Raw genomic sequence first — 19,615 nt, forward strand, 5'->3', positions numbered from 1 at the left:
AGTGCTCTATCTTATGATGAAATGCCACAATCTTATTTTAAGGATGAGCTCATCATAATGAGGTTTTTGGAAATCCAGGGTACTGTGTATTTGATGTATGACCTCCTGAATCATTTTCTTCATCTGTTAATAAGACTCATGTACCTAACAAAATTGTTCCAGAGACTAGAGAAAGAATTTACAACATACCTAACACAATGTCTGTCAATAGCAGTTGCTTAGTAACTACAACTATTTCTATGGTTCTCATTTATCAACATGCTAAAAGCATTTCTTTAACTTTTAGTTAACGTTTGCCCATGTTCCAATTTCTTTCATCCATGGAAAATAAAATCTTAAGTAAAATTGAGGTAAATGGCTATATATAATAAATTTATTTCAAAATTTTAAATTATAAAATTTAATATATATCTAATCTTATTTTAAAATGTACTCATTATGAAATGCTTCTAAAGTGAGTGTCATATGCCTCACCCTGTAAGAGTAAACAAACATATCTGAGATTCTTTAGTAGGAATGAGAAATTAATAACAAAATCAGGCAATGCAAATCTTAAGATAGAGAATAATTCCTGTGCATACACATTCTCTAGATGTGCATAGGTAGAGATCACCAGTAAATTTAACAGTTTGAGTCAAATAAAATCTTGCCCTTAAGAATAATTAATTTCATATTTATAGATCTACAGAGTAAAACACTGTTATATGTCAAAAAGCATTAGAATAACTTTACTTCACTTTTCAGTTCTCTGTTTATCCACTGGAAAAGTTGAACTGATATGTGGTCAGCAAACCTGGGGGACTTATATGTAGTCACAGTATTAGAGATGGAGCTGGAGGGGGTCTTATTAATCAAATATTTTTAGTTAAACCTCTCTTTGGCTAGATATTCAAAGTGAGGTTCAGCGATGTTCAGTGACTTGCTCAAGGTTCAGCAGCCTGTCCCAGGCTGATCTGGGATCAGCAGGCCTCCTTGTACCCATCACAGTGTTATTTCTACCTGCTAATTCTTCCCCTTATGAGGGAGCCAGGCTCTTTTTGCCTCACCTGAAATCTGATTTCAAAATGATTTTGCATTTCTGATAGTGATTCTCTACAATATTAAAGAAGAATTGTAAATAATATGGCCTTATTAGTATAAGCATAACTTATTATTTTCACCACTGTATCTTCATGTCTAGAATGGTATCTGAAACAGGGTAGCAAGTATTCATTGAATAAATTAATAAATAAATTAACCATTTATACATAGGGTCAATTATTCTACTAACTTGCTAAGCCCCAAAAGAACTTCCACAATTTAGAAACTAAGATTTTTCATTATGTTGTGTTAATTTTTCCTTATAAAAAACTCATCATATTCATATCCATGTGTTTTTCGGTGAATCTGCTTTTATCAGTCTTCATTTCCCTTTCCTAATTAACTGGTACAAAGATAAATAACACATAATTAACAAGGAAATATGTGATTTTAAGGAGAGTAAAACTATTATTGATTAGCTCCCTATCTATTTCACAGGACCAAGTAAACATGAAGTTCTTCCTTTTTACCTGCCTTTTGGCTGTTGCTCTTGCAAAGCATGTAAGTATAATAAGATATTTATGAGTATCTATTACCTGAATATAAGGATAGTGAATCTTTTATGCAGACAATGGCAGGGGTAGGCAGCAAGGAAGTGTGACCTTTAAAACCTATAATCAAAGATGACGTTGGCCTCACCTTACACAAGATATCAAGGTGGACAAAAATACTTTTTATAAAGTGTTCTCCTTGTAGGGTTGGAAAGATTTTAGTCTTAGGTTAAAAGGCACACACTTTCTTCCATATCTGTTTGAATTTACTGGGGAACTATTTTCACTCCAAGAACCACTTCCTAAAAGTTAGAAACATATTAAACCATAACACGGACATCATTCAAAGTTCAGGAGAGTGACAGGTAAAATGTAGATTCCCAAACCATCTCTCAAGCACATGTCAGAATTCCGTCATTCTTGACTATAGTACCTCAGCAGATATGATGCTTAGACAGGAAACAAGCATGTGTTGAAGAGTGCTAACTTTGAAAATTACTTGCCAAATAACCTAACGCAAAGTCATCCCTTAACTTCTCAAAGCATTGTATTCTTCTAGTAAGAATGTAATAATAATATTCATATCACACGATGATAAAGAAGGACTAGATTCTTCATGTGAAGTGCTTCGAAGACACAGGCACACAATCTATTAACTTCCTCAGGAGTAACTCAGTTTTTCCCTTACCCTGCAGCCTGTGTTGCCAATCCCTCTCCCATACCCAGTGTCTCACTCCCTACAAATGCACTATATCATCAGGGTAACCAGAGTTCTTTGCCTCCTTTGCATTTCCATATCTCACATATCAATCTTGAAAAGTTTTTGTTATTAAGTTTAGAGCCAATCCAAGAGCATAGCCAGAGTAAGAATTCTAGTTAGGCAAACAGAAAAATATAGTAATAATGCTTCAGTGATCAATCTTACACCAAGATTCATTGTTTCTTTCTTCTGTTTATAATCTCCTAGTCTTAACTACTCTTCTCCCTTTCTCTCTAAATCAGTAATTGTCAGTATTTCCCTTAAGATTAATTAAATCTAGCAATTAACATAAATGAAATAAAACAAAATGTGATGGTATTATAATATTTTAAGATTCTGTAGCACATCTGCACATACATCATATTATATTTTAAACTGTGACAGGATTAATATCAAATACTGAAAAGCTAAGAACCCAACACTTCCTAAAAGCAATAAATACATTAAGCTATAAAAAGGATTCATTTGAAGTACAGAATGATTTGCTTATTAATATTAGAGCATATAATATTACAATAATCATGAAAAAAATCAACTAAACACTACACATTTCCAGAAACAAATTTCTAAAAGTCTCTTGCCATCAAAACAAGAACAATAAAAACAAAACAAAACAAAAATAGTGAGATAGGTTGGCATTTAAAATCTACCATAAAACTGAAACTTGTATTTGTTTTTGTTTCTTTTATAGGAGATGGAACATGTCTCCTCCAGTGAGGTAAGACACTTTGGTGTCAACATAAAATCCTTTCACTTAGTAAAAACATAATATGCCTTAAACTCTTGTCCTTAAAATAGTTTTTCACCAGTGAGTCTAGAACTACAGTCAGAGACAATTAGAAGTGAAGCCATAAAAAAAAAGTAGATATGGAGGAGTAAAGACCAAGAAATCTACACATTCAAATCACCAAGATTAGATTTGTGCATTTTTTCTGAAGACCTCTCAATATTAATGATGTTTGTTCACAAGTCGTGATGAACATTTTGTGAGTACAATGACAGGAATCCATTCTATGTTTCTGCAATGAGGACTCAAGCTTTTCTGGAACTATGTTAAATGCTACTTTCCAAATGACTTCCTGGCCATAACAGATGCCCACAGACAACTTCAAGGTCACCTAAGCATTTTCTTGTTTTCTTGTGATGTATTTAATCTTTTTTAAAAAGACAAAACATGATAACAATAAAAAAAAGAACATTGGAAATTGTACAGAGGAAGTATTTTCTTTCTTCTCTGTGGATGATATTTGGGAGAGCTTTTGATTCAGTTATTCATAAACCAAAGCACAATGTGAAATTAGTTAGTTATCTGAAATATAATAATTATGTAGAGGAAGTGAAACTTTGGCTAACTTTTTTGTGTAATTCAGGTAAAAACTAATATGTTATCTACCCAATGGATAATGGTTGTAGATTGATATTGTATTAAGCTAGAATGAATTTAATTTAGGTAAATAAGTAATATTGTCTTTCTCTTTCTAAGGAATCTATCAACATGTCCCAGGAAGTAAGTCCTAAATTCTTAAATTAAATATATTTTAACTTTCTTTTTTTAATCAAAGTTATAAAATAAATTTATTTAGTTCGTAGAAATATAAGCAGGGAAAGAATGTAGTCCTTCATCCCAGCAAGGTACATCCTGATTACTTTAGTTTGTTAATCTTCGATTGATGAGACTGCTTTTCCTATCAAACATGGGTCACTTTCTCATTCAGCCAAAAAGATTATTATTTTTAATTATGATTGTGAAAATGGTGATGTTTTCATTGTTTCGCCAAAATGCTATGGACTAACATGAAAAGAATTCCAGGAAAAGACTTGTGAGCCATTTTTGAGCCACAATTTTAAAGCAGAATATCTTAGAAAGAATTTCTTGTTAAAAGTTCATCACCTTTACTTTTCTTCCTTAATTCTGTACCCTTTTGTAAAAAAAATTATATTTTCTTTGCTATCACTTTATGCTCAAGAATATTACCCTGGATTTCAGTAACTGCTATATCTTTTTGGTTTTGTTTTCTTTTAGGAGAACATTTGTTCCACATCCTGTGAGGTATATATTGATTTCACATCAGTAGTACAATGTGAAGTAAAATATAATATTAGAACCACATTGAAATTAACCTGGATTTGGAAAATATATTTCAAGTCAATCAAATTTGAAAACCAAGATTATCTTTAAAGAATGAGACCAAAAGTATACCATCTTCTCTTAATTCTATGACTAATTCAAATGAAGAAAATATATCTTCCCATGAATCAACTAATACATTTCATTCCCAGATTCTATGAGGAATGAAGAACTTGTCTTTTAATGGTTTTCATTCTTGAAGTCTCAAACTTATTTTCTTCTTTTTAAAATTATTTTTCTATTGCAATATTTTCTTAAAATTGACAATCAATTTGTTTATCACAGAAACAATATATATTTACTTCCAAAGGCATGTTAGTTGGGTTAATGATTTATTTTTCCTAATACATAATAAAATAAGTAAGGACTATTACAATGAGAAAGAAAAGCTTATCCATGACTTGCCTAAAATTATCTTGTGCATCCATTCACTCCCTTGACAAAGCACTTATTCAACAAGAACTATGTCCCCAACACTACCTTAGCCTCTAGGAGTACAATAATAAATATGATAATCTCTGGAGATACAACAATAAATGCAATAAACAATGATAAATACCACTGGTTGTATGTTTATCACCAAATAGAAAATTCTACTATAATTCATACAAAACTCTTACAATGTACATTGGTGCTCTTTGACAGACATATCTGGTATCTGACTCCAGAGGAAAGTACATTTTAAATCAAGCCAGTGTCAAATCAAGAACCTACCATTCACCTTCAGTGTAGTTTTAGCCTGAAAAACCTCTCAATATTGCTTAGGGCAGTGTTTCTCAAAGCGGTACCTTTCAAGTAGCAGCATCAGCATCACCTGGGCATGCTTATGCACTTTAAAATTTGAGAACCTCTTGTTTAAGCGGGGGTGAAAGAGGGAATGGTCACTAGTATAATAAAGGCATGCTGTGGTAGAAATATCCAAGCAATGAGCACAGTGGGAAAAAGTGTCTGGAAAGGAAGAAGCATAGCCATGGCCCGGAGCCTTGTGTCCTGAGGCATAGCCTGAAGACTTCCTACTTAGTGTCTAGGAAGTCTGCTTTACGGTTTCTCTAAGCTTCAGGTCTGTCTCAAACGGAGAGCCAATGGCAGCCTCTCATAAATAACAATTGTGTCCTGTAGAAAGGGTTTGCAGGATTTAGTTTGTCACACACCTCACTAGTCCTACTTTGTAATATTTTTGTCACCTGTCTACACTCCCTAGGCATCTGATATTGTATGAATAACATAGAATTGATGAAAGCTTTAAAATGAAACATATTTTCAGTCACATGTTATTAATTTTACATAGAGTGTGGGCTCTCAGTAATTTATTTAATCTGTAATAAATAACATAATTTCTCAGTAATAGTAGCTTGGGCCATAAATATATTTAATTAACTGTCCCTTCTACTCTAGTACAACTTTAAGGCTAAATCGTGCAGGTTAAGTTAATTCTTCTTTTCTTCCCCTAAGGAACCTGCTGAAGTTCCCAGGGAGGTAAGTAATTTTCATTCAAATAAAATGGAATTCATATCACCCAGCCCTGTTTTCTTTTTGTGTATTTTTATAGCAAGTGCTTTTGTTTTCTTAACAGAAAGTTAAGGTTACTGTGGAAGATAAGCAATACCTGAAACAACTGGTAAATTTCTTGTACAAATTATAATTTCAAGTAAACCATGATAGTATTGCTGTTTCTTCTCCCAAATGTTCACACAACTCATTCCATCCCAATGAGTTATTTACCCCCAATTTATAGTAAGTAATATATTTTTTGTTACTTTAATTTCCAGCTATTATCTTATCAAACTTGTGGATTTATAGTTTAATAAAAATGAGTGTTGAGCAATTATCCAACTGATTTTGAAGGAATTACGAACTTTAGAAAATGTATTTCAAGTTTAAATGGTGTGAGTGAGATACCAGTGTAGTTGAGGTGTCACATTTTTGTCCACTCAACTTCTCTTTAACAACAGTGTCATAGAAAGATATCGCAAGTGTAAAGGTTTCCAAGCCATATATAGGAGGTCATGTAACCCATCCTCTGCGGATTAGAGAAGCTTGCTGTGTGTACAAGGAAAGAGCACCTGCTTTGGAGTTAGCAACTTGTATTCCAACCACAACTTCACAAATCATTACTTAACCTCTCCAAGCTACAGTTTCCTCAACTAAAAATGAAGATAGTTATATTGACCCTGAGGAATTACATTAGATGATATGTATTTCAATTATGCAAAAAATTGCTTGGAGCACAGTAGTTAGGTGCATCTAAAAAGAAGGTAACAATTATTATTATCATATCCCTACACAGAGCAGACATACCTGCTAAAACCTTTAGAACAGAAGCAGTCTTTCATTGAATACTTAAAAATTGGGACTCCCCAGATAAGACCTCTCTTTTTAGGAAATTCTGCCTGCCAGAAAGGCCATTCTTAACTTTGTCAAAATGCTCCTAGTAGCATTTTCCTTTTGTACCACTCTTTTAAGGTAATTCTGAATTCATCCAATAATTATTCCCAGGCAATTCTAAAGACCAGTTGACATTCTACATGCCCATTTATTTTCAAATCTCTATGAAATTAAAATTCTCCTGAGTGAAGATGCCACTGTGGCTTTATATTTAGTCTCTAAAAAAATCATCAGAGTCAGATCAAAGGCTCTGGAATTTACTAGAATATTTATTGAGCCTGATAGATAGATAGATAGAAGATAGATAGATAGAAAGTTAGACATAGCAGGCACTATGAAAACTGTTATATATTTTAACAAATATAATCCTACATGGTAAATAATGCTCAGATAAATTAAGCAATATGAACAGGGTCATGGATTCCAATACCCAGGATTAAGGGAATTAAAGTTCAGTTCTATCTGACTCCAAAGACCAGACTTCTTACATACATGGAAAAGAAAATGACAGACACTTACCTTCTAATTCAAGAAATGTTCCTTTCCTTTCTTATACATACCTTTGGTTTTTCCACATAGATATTGTTCTGGAGGCCTTAATAATCAGACAATTTCTTTAATTTTGCAATTTGTTATAAATGTAGGAACAGTTACAATAAATGTTATGTTACTAAACTATTCTTGTTAGGTAAATTTGCCACCATTTATAAATTATCTAATTCAATAAAGTTCTAAGTAACTTGGTTCTTCCAAAATCTGCTTTTGACACAAGGAGGAAATTCAGCATTAGAGTAAATATTGATAATTTTCTTTCTCTCTAGAGCAAAATAAGTCAGTTTTATCAGAAGTTCCCCCAGTATACCCAGGCTCTATATCAAGGTCCAACTCTTATGTACCCATGGGTTCAAGTTAAGAGAAGTGCTGAGCCCTTTATTCCCACTGTGGTGAGTGCTGCTTTTTTATTTGTTGTTTGCTTGTTTGTTTTTCTTTTTCTTTTTGGTGAGGGATGAGTTCAGGATAAATATATGTAAAATAGCTAGAGACAAAATGTCCCAACGAGTTGTAACTGAGAAAGCAGAACAAATGCAAATAAAATCTTGTAGTCCAGAAATTAAATAGCAAACAAAAAATAGCCCAAATGTAGTAACAAATAACAATAGTAACCATAGTGACAAATAAGAAATTTAATTTGAATTGTTCTAAGTGTATGTTCCTACATCATTTTGCTTGGCTCCTCAAACAAGTCTCTAATATATGAGGGGATAGTAATCATTAATTTCATGTAACAAAAATATTGTTTTGTTAAGAAAATACGAGAAACTGAAGTAACTTGCCCAAGTTCCAAGTACTCTCTACCATTTTGTTTCATAAAACAGTCTGTCTTAAGGAACTTTTTCTCATATGAGGAATAAATAACAAAAGTTTTCCTGACCCTATTTTTGGTTACAAAGCAGACAGCAGCTCTCTACCAGTGAGGTAAGGCATTTTCCTACAAAGTCAATACCTTGGTACCTAGCAAGATATTATACACTTATTATACACTGTACTAGACAGTCTTTGATGTAGTTTTTAAGCAATAAATCTAGATTTATATAATATAGGAAAATCGGATCTTCAGGTCTCAAAGAAAAATCTGGGGAAGTCAGAACAAAAATGTACACATCCAAGGATACAAAGATTAGATCTGTGCTAGTAGACCTTGCCAAAAATGTTAACACTACTTCTTTTTTAAAGGTCACCATTAATATTGCTATCACACCAGAAGACATGGTGTAGATATTACATTTTATAAACAGAGTGGGAGGAATCCAATGTATCATTCTGAAATAAGAACTCTAATTCATCCAGATCCATACAAAGTGCTGTTATCCAAACGTCTTCCAGCATATCACACATGATTAAATATATTTTCACGTTACACAAGAAATTGCCTAGTTTTTTTTTTTTTCTTTTTTTTTTTTTGTGGTACACGGGCCTCTCACTGTTGTGGCCTCTCCCGTTGCGGAGCACAGGCCCCGGACACGCAGGCTCAGCGGCCATGGCTCACGGGCCCAGCTGCTCCGCGGCATGTGGGATCTTCCCGGACCGGGGCACGAACCCGTGTCCCCTGCATCGGCAGGCGGACTCTCAACCACTGCGCCTCCAGGGAAGCCCAAGAAATTGCCTAGTTTTATTCCTACTTAATAATGAATGAAAAAGTTCAGAAAAGAGAAATAATTTTACGAGTAAGATTAAATGCATCATTTCAAATTTTTTTAAGGAATCTGTCAGCTCCTCTCAGGAAGTAAGTCAAAACCACTTATATTAAATATAGTTAAGAAATTACTTTTTAGTTTGTTATGGTTATAAAGTAAATATTACTTATTTTGCATAAATATAAGCGGGAAACAATGTGGCTATGCATCCAGTCAGATAAAATGTATTTATATATTTATTGGTTCATTGATGAGATATGTCATTCATCACTCACTTAAGAAATATGTATTTAGCAAGTATTATGTCCTTACATGATCTTAGATCTTTGGGATACAACAGCGATTGAAAACACAATAAAAATAAAATTAATTATTCTTCTTTATAAAAGAGGGGTTTTCTGCATATATTCAAGATGAAATTATGTATAACCAATACAGTGAGAATAAAATGTCTAATTCTTTTTTAAATTTTTTTAAGGAAAATTCAAAGAAGACTGTTGATATGGTAAGGTATTATTTCTATATGAAGCTCTATTTAATTCATATTTTCAAAAACTAATATGAATAGTTAGGTCTATCTGAAATGTTCTGCTTTTAATAAAATAGAGTTATATTTGTAAGTTACTTAAAAATATAATTTCTCTCCACCTTTTAATGTGTTTCTCTCAATTGCCCTGAATTCTTTCAATTAATCCTTCCATGTAAGCCAGACTTTCCACATAAGTTTTATATGGTTCCACTGCCTCTTTCTTTTTTTTAATCAAACTTTACTATTTTTTGAACTGGAAATTTTACTTTTTCTTTTTTACCTTTCATACTAATATCCTTTTTGTAACATGAGAAATATCTTTAATTCCACAAATATCAAAAATATACTGCTAAGGATTCAATCATCCTGGTCCCCAGATTTTGATTACTTTTTTTATTTCTCAAGGAATCTTCTAGTAGCTCATATAGTGAGGAGAATGGTACTTTTAATATAAAACAATTAGTTTATTAAGAAATACTGTATTTTCTGTTAATTATTTTAAGTAAATTAGGTATTGATAATTTTTTAACAGAGCCACGTCAAAATAGCCAGTAGACATAAAGAAAAACATGTGTAAGAAATATACACAGAGTCATTTTAGAGGTCTGAAATGAAGTAGATACATAGCCAAGAGTAGCTGTTTTACCCCATGCTTTTGATAATGTTCAACTGGACTCTGGTTCATTGGTAATAGTAATTTTTAAAATAAGCCAAAGCCAAATCAACATCCTGTCAATTGCCTTCACCATAGTTCTACCCTGAGTCTCTCTCGCTGTTTAAAGTGTTGAATACTGGATTGGGTTATGAGTTGTGTAAATCACAGGTTCAAGAACACTTGCTGTGTTACAATGAGCCAAATGTGTAAGCACAATGGGAAAACTTCCTGGGAGAGGAAGTTTTGGAGAGCATGGATTGTGGCCCACAGTCTTGTGACCTGAGGCACAGCCTAACATCTTCATCTTTACTGAAGGAGGAAGCATTCTTTACCCTTTCTCTCAAATTGGGGGTACCCAGGCACTAAAAGAAAGAAAACAATGATCTTCCCAGAAAGGGCATGCAGGCTCTGCCACATACCTCAACAGCCTGATTAGTTTTAGTTTTTCTCCTTTCTCTCTCTCTCTCTCTCCCCACCTTTGCATCTGCATATACTCCATGAGAATTTGACATTATATGAACAATATAGGTAAATGGAAAATTCAAAACATATTTTCAGTCAAATATCATATGGACACAGAGAATGCTCTGATAATGAATATTTAAACTCATTAAATCCATAATACATTCCTATAAAGTAGTACTTTGTTTTTTGGTAACAGTGGTTTTGCCTTGAATTATTAAAATAATTAGCTCTAGTTCTCTACTATAATGATATAGACAAAATTACTCGTGAGCTATCTAAGTAAAGCTGATCCTCATTTTCTTTCCCTAAGGAATCAACCGAAGTACTCACTAAGGTAAGTAATTTCCGTTCAAACAAAACTAATTACATATTATCCCATATTTTCTTTTGTATTTATCACAGTTTATTTTTATTATTAATAGAAAACTACATTGACTGAAGAAGGAAAGAATCGCCTAAAATTTCTGGTAAATTTTCCTTGCAAGCCTTTGTAGCACAACCAGTCTCAGCTTGGACACTGAACTGCGATCCTCTCAAAAAATAAAAACAAAAAAATGCTATTTTTAATACAGTCTAATTTCTATAAAAGTCTTCCCTATACTTTGTCAAAACTATTACAAAAACATTCTCCCATTGTACTAATTGGACCATTGCCATGTATCCACCCAACCATTATTCCCCAGTTATTCTAAAAACCCATTGATTTTTCATTTTGCAAAAACAGGAAATTATCCTGAAGGCAGATGTCACTGTGTTTAATTCCAATTTTAATCTCTATAATAATCTATAGTTGGACCCATATAGATGGTTCAAAATACAACACAGAGGAGAGGGATATTTATTAATAGGTGACAGGCACTATACCAAGTGCTCTCTCTATATTAATTCATTTACTTCTACAAGGTAAGTGACACTCAGAGATTAACAACTGACTCAGTGTCACAGATTCTTCTAAGATAAATCACACATTCTATATGACTCTCAGGACAAGGGTGTTTCCACCAGACATGGAAAAGAAGCCACAATCTGAGACACTTATTTAGTAAATTAAGAAATTATCCCCTTGCCTTCTTACACACACCTTTTTTTCTTTTCTTTTTTTTTCTGCTTAAATATTTTGGCATTGGGGTCTGAAATAACCAAAGAATATTCTTAATCCTACAGTTTATTTTATGAATGTAAACATAGAGTTAATTTTATATGAATAACCTCTCCTTTGCTTAAGTCTGTTTGGTATCATTTAGAATTTATCCAAATAAATAAAGCTTTAGTTTATTTGGTTATGTCCAAGAGTGCTCTGACGCATTGGATAATGGAAAAATTATATTTTTTTCTAGGACAAAATCAACCAATATTATCAGAAATTAACCTGGCCCCAGTATCTCAAGACTATTTCTCAGTATCAGAAAACTATGAAGCCATGGAATCACGTTAAGACAAATGTTATCCCCTATCTCGTGAGTTCTCCCTTTTATTTTTAATTTTAAAAACGGAGTTATCTTTTATAGTAAAAATAAGATAGGGAAATTAAATTCCAGCAAGCTCTCAAGTAGAAGCTGAAACAAAATTAAGTAAAAATTCTAGGCTGGAAATTAAATTAAATTAATCGTATAGTACAAATATAGTTACAATAAGCAGAAATAATTATAATGATAAATTTTGTTTACATTGGATTTAAATTTCTTAAGCGTTTGCTTATAATATTTCAGTTTATTCCTACAGCAATTTTTCAAGGTGGGTCAGCATAGAGAATATGACTTCCATTTCACAAAAGTATCTGAAATTCCAAAAAGTAGCCTGACACAGCTCTAATTAACATTTCTCCTTTATTTCATTTTTTAAAAAATGTGACTTAGGAAACTTTTTAAACATTAGGAATAAGGGGGAGAGCAGGAAATTGCACCCAGAGAACTGACAGTTTAACATAAAAATATAGGACTGGAATCAGAAGCCCTGACATAAATAAGCTTTTGACTTTGGTCAAGTCACTTCATTTTTTCAGGATTTTTAAATTATGATTTAATTTATTAGATATACATGTAGCATTTAAAGATATCTGTCCCATAATTAGAGAAAATAAGAATTTGGCATCTGTAGTTTGAATATGAGATGCCAAAATGATGCTCTAAATATTTCCATGGGGTGGTAAATATTCTTTTTGTTTTTTATTATAAGCACATAGCTAAAATATATTATTCCTTTCTCTTTTAAAGAGATACCTTTAAGATTCTTGAATTAACTGCTTCTACTTGATTATGGTAAGTATCTTTAGGCTTATAATTTAAACAATAAATAGGATTTTTGTATGAAGAATGCGTAATGTTAATAGAGTTTCAACTTTAATTAAGTCATACTTGGTTTATGAAATATTTTAAATTTTGCTTACACCTTTTTGATTCACAAATGTAAGTGATCTGTGTATGTGCATGCATTTTATAAATATTTTGAAAATAAATTATAGGAAAGTTTCTCTATAGCTGATAACACATTCAGCCAGAAGCAACAGCTCTGGGTGGAAATTGTCACAAGCTTAATGGTCACAGGGATGTTAACTTATCACCTTTGAGTTCAGACTCAGAATTTCAGTTTGGTGGAAGAGAGTTTTCCTACACAAGCTAGTTTAAAACAAATTCTCTCCATTATTTTCTCTGGAAAAATCACCACTGTTTTAAATACACAAAATCTACTTTTCTTAGTGTCTCTCTTTGACATTTTAACCATTGCTTTAAAGCCATGATGAAGGGCCAAGGAAACGAATAAACATCAGTGTTGCTTTTTTGTGCAGTCACCTTTTCTTTTTCTTACGTTGTCCTTGCAGTATATAGGTCATCTCCAATCTTGGAATTCTGTCTCACTCAAGTTATCTTCTTGTTCCTTTTATATGTCCTGCAATGAGACAAAGTAGGTTTCAGAGAAATGAGTAATAACAGTGGTAGTAATTTATTGAGGCCTTACAATGCTAGTCACAATTCTAAGCCCTTTGCATATATTAAAAAATTTCATATTCACAAAAACCAAGGAGGTGGTTAATATTATCAGCCAATTTGAGATAAGGAAACTGAGGCCCATGGAAGTTAAAAAAACTTGTTCATAATCACCCTGCAAAAGTGGAAGAGCCAAGACTCTAACACAGATTTCCAGCTCTAGGACTCCAACACACCACTACTGATGCCAAACTACACCTAAAGTCCACCTAGGGGATTTTTTGGCTTTAAGTACATTGTCACAAACATGATTTGCTTTGTCATGTCATTTTGGCTCTCCAAATGATGAAAACGGATCAGACAACTTCAAAAAATGATTTTATGTGAGAAGAATAATAACTATTGTGAATAAGAGCTGAAATCACAGCTGTATTTTATAAATAACAATATTTCCATTGTTATAGTTATTTATACATTTGTTTTACACTTTTAAAAAGCTGATCACGTATTCTATACTGTGAGAGACATGAGGGAGACAGAAATAAGGTACCAAACTTATCCTCATTAAGCTCTATTCTAGACAAAGATACAGGAATGGCAATACGAGGTGCCAGATGCTAAATTAGAGGCATGAGAAGTAGCTGGTTGTACAAAAAGTTCGTGATGCATCAGACTTAAGTCATAAACTAAGTCTTTCAGATAATTAGAACTAGACTAAGCAAAGCAATGGCAGAGAAAAAACGAAGTCAAAAGGTATTGAATTGGCAGAAAAAGTACAAAAGAAATAGAGAAACAAAAAAATGCACAATAGATTTTAAAGATTTTAATAATTTTAAGCAATTTCTTAAAGTATCAACCCAAGGTCATTTTGCATAATGATTTTTTTCCCTAAAACCTAGATTTCAATTAGATAAAAGGGGTTTAAATGTAGAAAGCATTTTATGTCTAATAAACTATTTAGAAAATAAGAATAAATTTTCCTTCAAAATTGGCTAAAAATGTAAATATTTACCACTTATTGAATAAATATAAATATTACTTTTATATGCAGGATTGAAGAACCTTGCAATCAATTTTCACTCATTCATTAAATTGCTCCACAAATAGTTATTAAAACCTTACTATGGGGCTTCCCTGGTGGCTCAGTGGTTGACAGTCCACCTGCCGATGCAGGGGACATGGGTTCATGCTCTGGTCCGGGAAGAGCCCACATGTCGCGGAGCGGCTGGGCCCATGATCCATGGCCACTGAGCCTGGGCGTCCGGAGCCTGTGCTCCGCAACGGGAGAGGCCACAACAGTGAGAGGCCCGCGTACCGCAAAAACAAACAAACAAACACCTACTATGTGCTAGGTATCATGTTGGACACTAAAATATATTAACTAATAATCATTATAAATAACAACATTCTGCTAGAATAGGATGGATGGGTGTGTGTTCTGTATACAAGCATACATTGTTTCTTGAATATAAATCTAATAGATTATATAGTATTATCTTTTTCTTTTTAGGCTTGACTGGAAAATCTATCTTCTACATTTTCTTATCTACCACTTTACTTCATACTACCAACATGTTTGGAGAGGCCCACTAATAAGACAGAAATGTTGAGGGAAAGGAAGACTGTGCAGAATATTTCCTGAATTATTTATATTCTCCCTGTTAGTTCATGTTGAATATACTGGGCTTGTACGGTGGTTTCATAAAACTTAGTTGATGATTATTTAAAATCCTTTCCCTACTCTTTCTGAGTTGCAGAACTACATTTCTTTTCCTCTGAAAATAAAATTTCAAGTGCATTCTTTGGTGTGTAATCATCATTTCCATTGTCCATACTGGTCCACTAGGCTATGGATGATAATATAAACAGTCCTTTAACAATCAGTTTAAACCAGCTTGATTACCACCAAAATAACTGTACATTTTCTGGGTAATGCAATTTTACTTCTCATAATGGATAACCTTGAACACTACAAATTATATTCTCCAAACACAGCTAGGTTTACAGTACTATTCAGCCATTGTTTTACCAATTTCTGATTTATTTGTGCTCATAATCTGTCACAGCATTAATCCCAAATCTTCACCTGATCCCTCAATCCTCCTCTCCCGGGTCACATTGTCACACTAAAGTAGGGAGTCAGGCATTGAGAACATAAACCTTCCAAGGCCCCCCATTAATGGTATCAACAAATGGAGAAACAGGAAAAGCAAATAAGTGGATTCATGCGTGGAATGTAAGGGAAAACTCTAAGGGGGTGACATGTCCCAGAAGACAAAGGGATAGGGAAAGATAAAGGAAAGTTGATTTAGGAGGAAGGGATAAAGATGAAAATTATTTGAGCTTAGAAATTTGTGTTAAGCATCTGCTTATGATGGGAAGATATTGGAGGAGTTTTCACAGGGGAGTGACATTACATGATATGTACCTTTGGTGAAAAGATTTGAAAATTGGAGACTTTTTCTTAGACACAGTAGAATACTCCAATCCTTTAACCCTCTCATTGTATTCCATTCTGTCCAAGCCCTCTTAGGCTCGCTTCTTATTCAAGCTGAACACTGAAGTGTTTTTCAGAAGGAGGTAACATATGCCATATATTTTGAAAGGGTAAGAGGTAGAAGCTAAGATAATTTTTCTTTGCCTTCGTAGAACACTCCATCCCTTTTTTCTTTGTCTTCGTAGAACACTCCATCCCTTAACACTCTTATTACATTCCATTTTCTCTATTTCTTATTCGCTTCACTTCCTTTCTTGCACAGCTCAGAATTCTCCCTTGATTTTTAAAAATATCATCTTGATAACTCATGTAACTCTTTGCACCTCTGTACTTAATCCTATGGGAAAACATCCAACCAGGAACTAAATTTCTATTGCCACTCCATGCAAGGAGCTGAGCACTAAAGTAAGTTTGTTTTTTAACATTGTTGGTCACCAAAGACTACTTATCAAACTTTGTCTTGTTGGCATTAGAGTTAGCAGCCTTCTTCAACACTCCCTGGAAAAAATCTCACTGGAAAAATATTTGCCTTTCTACTTTATTGACAAATATTTTGTCCATCAAGCCTAGACACTATCCACCTCCCTAGTATGACACTTCAATAACTTGATCTAACTCTGAACGTAACTTTAACTGTCTCCTTCAAGTCTCAAGGGATGTGGTGATCTTCCTCTAGTTCAAAGCTAACAGCTTTTTGGTGCTTTTTAAAATTTACTCTGTGGGCTTTCCTGGTGGCGCAGTGGTTGAGAGTCCGCCTGCCGATGCAGGGGACACAGGATCGTGCCCCGGTCCTGGAGGATTCCACATGCCACGGAGCGGCTGGGCCCGTGAGCCATGGCTGGTGAGCCTGTGCGTCTAGAGCCTGCGCGTCCAGAGCCTGTGCTCCGGAATGGGAGAGACCACAACAGCGAGAGGCCCGCGTACTATAAAAAAAAAAAAAAAAAATTTCCTCTGTAATCTATCCTTTTCAATGATGTTCAGTGGGGCAAAGTAATAATGATGATTATCATATCTAAAACCATTTGAACAGCTATGTGCAGGGTAATTTATATATTTGTCTCAATTATCCTTACAATTATTAATATTACTCACATTTCTTTTTTTTAGAATAGATTAATGTTTATTACATCTGCCATATTAATTTAATATAGGCCACATTTATGATCCAGTAAAGGTTTTTTATGTGTTATGTGCAGCCTTTAGTGTACATATAAGGGTCATTAAAATTATTGTGCTTAGTACATTTAAATATATATATATATTTTTTTAACATCTTTATTGGGGTATAATTGCTTTACAATGGTGTGTTAGTTTCTGCTTTATAACAAAGTGAATCAGTTATACATGTACATATGTTCCCATATCTCTTCCCTTTTGCATCTCCCTCCCTCCCACCCTCCCTATCCCACTCCTCCAGGCTGTCACAAAGCACTGAGCTGATCTCCCTGTGCTATGCGGCTGCTTGCCACTAGCTATCTACCTTACCTTTGGTAGTGTGTATATGTCCATGCCTCTCTCTCGCTTTGTCACAGCTCACCCTTCCCCCTCCCCATATACTCAAGTCCGTTCTCTAGTAGGTCTGTGTCTTTATTCCTCTCTTACCCCTAGGTTCTTCATGACATTTTTTTTCTTAAATTCCATATATATGTGTTAGCATACGGTATTTGTCTTTCTCTTTCTGACTTACTTCACTCTGTATGACAGACTCTAGGTCTATCCACCTCATTACAAATAGCTCAATTTCATTTCTTTTTATGGCTGAGTAATATTCCATTGTATATATGTGCCACTTCTTCTTTATCCATTCATCCGATGATGGACACTTAGGTTGTTTCCATCTCCGGGCTATTGTAAATAGAGCTGCAATGAACATTTTGGTATATGACTCTTTTTGAATTATGGTTTTCTCAGGGTATATGCCCAGTAGTGAGATTGCTGGGTTATATGGTAGTTCTATTTGTAGTTTTTTAAGGAACCTCCATACTGTTCTCCCACCAGCAGTGCAAGAGTGTTCCCTCTTCTCCACACCCTTTCCAGCATTTATTGTTTCTAGATTTTTTGATAATGGCCATTCTGACTGGTGTGAGATGATATCTCATTGTAGTTTTGATTTGCATTTCTCTAATGATTAATGATGTTGAGCATTCTTTCATGTATTTGTTGGCAGTCTGTATATCTTCTTTGGAGAAATGTCTATTTAGGTCTTCTGCCCATTTTTGGATTGGGTTGTTTGTTTTTTTGTTATTGAGCTGCATGAGCTGCTTGTAAATTTTGGAAATTAATCCTTTGTCAGTTGCTTCATTTGCAAATATTTTCTCCCATTCTGAGGGTTGTCTTTTGGTCTTGTTTATGGTTTCCTTTGCTGTGCAAAAGCCTTTAAGTTTCATTAGGTCCCATTTGTTTAGTTTTGTTTTTATTTCCATTTCTCTAGGATGTGGGTCAAAAAGGATCTTGCTGTGATTTATGTCATAGAGTGTTCTGCCTATGTTTTCCTCTAAGAGTTTGATAGTTTCTGGCCTTACATTTAGGTCTTTAATCCATTTTGAGTTTATTTTTGTGTATGGTGTTAGGGAACCATGTGCGTGGGTTTATCTCTGGGCTTTCTATCCTGACTTCAGACTATACTACAAACCTACAGTAATGAAGACAGTATGGTACTGGTCCTCTTATATTTCTAAGAGCTATTAATATTATAACTTGCAGATGAGGAAATTTTAGTAGAAAAAGAATAAGTTGTCCCTAGGGGCATCATTCTATTTGGACCTGTTGATATTTACTTCCGGGTAATTTTTCCATTGTGGAGCACAGGCTCTGGACGTGCAGGCTCAGCGGTCATGGCTCATGGGCCCAGCCGCTCTGCGGCATGTGGGATCTTCCCAGACCGGGGCACGAACCCGCGTTCTCTGCATCGGCAGGCAGACTCTCAACCACTGCGCCACTAGGCAAGCCCCCTGGTAATTCTTATAACAGTCTTTATCTAGCTACTTTTTATAGGTATTTTGCAGGACATCTTTTCTTTCTCCTGCACAAACATTGATGTTCTCTAGGGCTCTGACCTCAGCCACTTCTTTTCAAATTCAATATATTTTTTCCAAAATGTGTTATCCACTTTAAACATTTTAATTGCCACATAACAATCAGCTGATAAAATCAACTCCTAATTATCTAGATAACTTCAGCTCTAAATTTCTGTCCCCCAATATTAGACAGACATACTCAATTGACTTCTGAAACTCTCTCTATATGGTTAGCTTCCCAAATTAAAATGTAAGTAATATTAGAGGTAACGTGTAAGCAGAGCTTCACTTGAGTCCCCAGTGTTAAAACATTATCTGGTATTTAGATGAATTCCATATATTTCAGACCTAATATTTTATTACAGTAGACTAAACTGGAGCATAGCATTTATCATAGCTCCTAAATTTTTATGCCATAGCACATGGTGAAAACACCTTTAGGACCTGAAATGTTTCCCAGTAGGTGATACCAATCTCCCAGTGAATCTA

General features: G+C 34.0%; 1 protein-coding gene across 1 annotated transcript; it reads left to right on the forward strand.

The window, feature by feature from the left end:
- Positions 1 to 523: 523 nt before the first annotated feature.
- LOC111168152 (alpha-S2-casein) lies at positions 524 to 13,104 on the forward strand. The gene is made up of 6 exons (XM_089906075.1): positions 524 to 1,581; positions 3,023 to 3,049; positions 5,912 to 5,935; positions 6,033 to 6,077; positions 7,666 to 7,812; positions 12,026 to 13,104. Exons 1-6 carry the CDS (start codon positions 1,531 to 1,533, stop codon positions 12,167 to 12,169), a joined length of 438 nt encoding a protein of 145 aa, XP_089762201.1. The 5' UTR covers positions 524 to 1,530; the 3' UTR covers positions 12,170 to 13,104.
- Positions 13,105 to 19,615: the final 6,511 nt, after the last annotated feature.

This window comes from Delphinapterus leucas, unplaced genomic scaffold (genome assembly GCF_059928025.1).
Source record: "Delphinapterus leucas isolate spDelLeu-1000000601 "Yukka" unplaced genomic scaffold, BTC_Dleu_Yukka2 spDelLeu_asBTCV2_sq60, whole genome shotgun sequence".
NCBI lineage: Eukaryota > Metazoa > Chordata > Mammalia > Artiodactyla > Monodontidae > Delphinapterus > Delphinapterus leucas.

What these genes read in the sequence shown, in the direction of transcription:
- LOC111168152 (XM_089906075.1), top strand. Translation starts at nt 1,531, where the DNA reads ATGAAGTTCTTCCTTTTTACCTGCCTTTTGGCTGTTGCTCTTGCAAAG. An exon ending in AGCAATACCTGAAACAACTG is followed by an intron (nt 6,078 to 7,665) that starts GTAAATTTCTTG and finishes CTTTCTCTCTAG; the next exon opens with AGCAAAATAAGTCAGTTTTA. An exon ending in GTGCTGCTTTTTTATTTGTT is followed by an intron (nt 7,813 to 12,025) that starts GTTTGCTTGTTT and finishes ATTTTTTTCTAG; the next exon opens with GACAAAATCAACCAATATTA.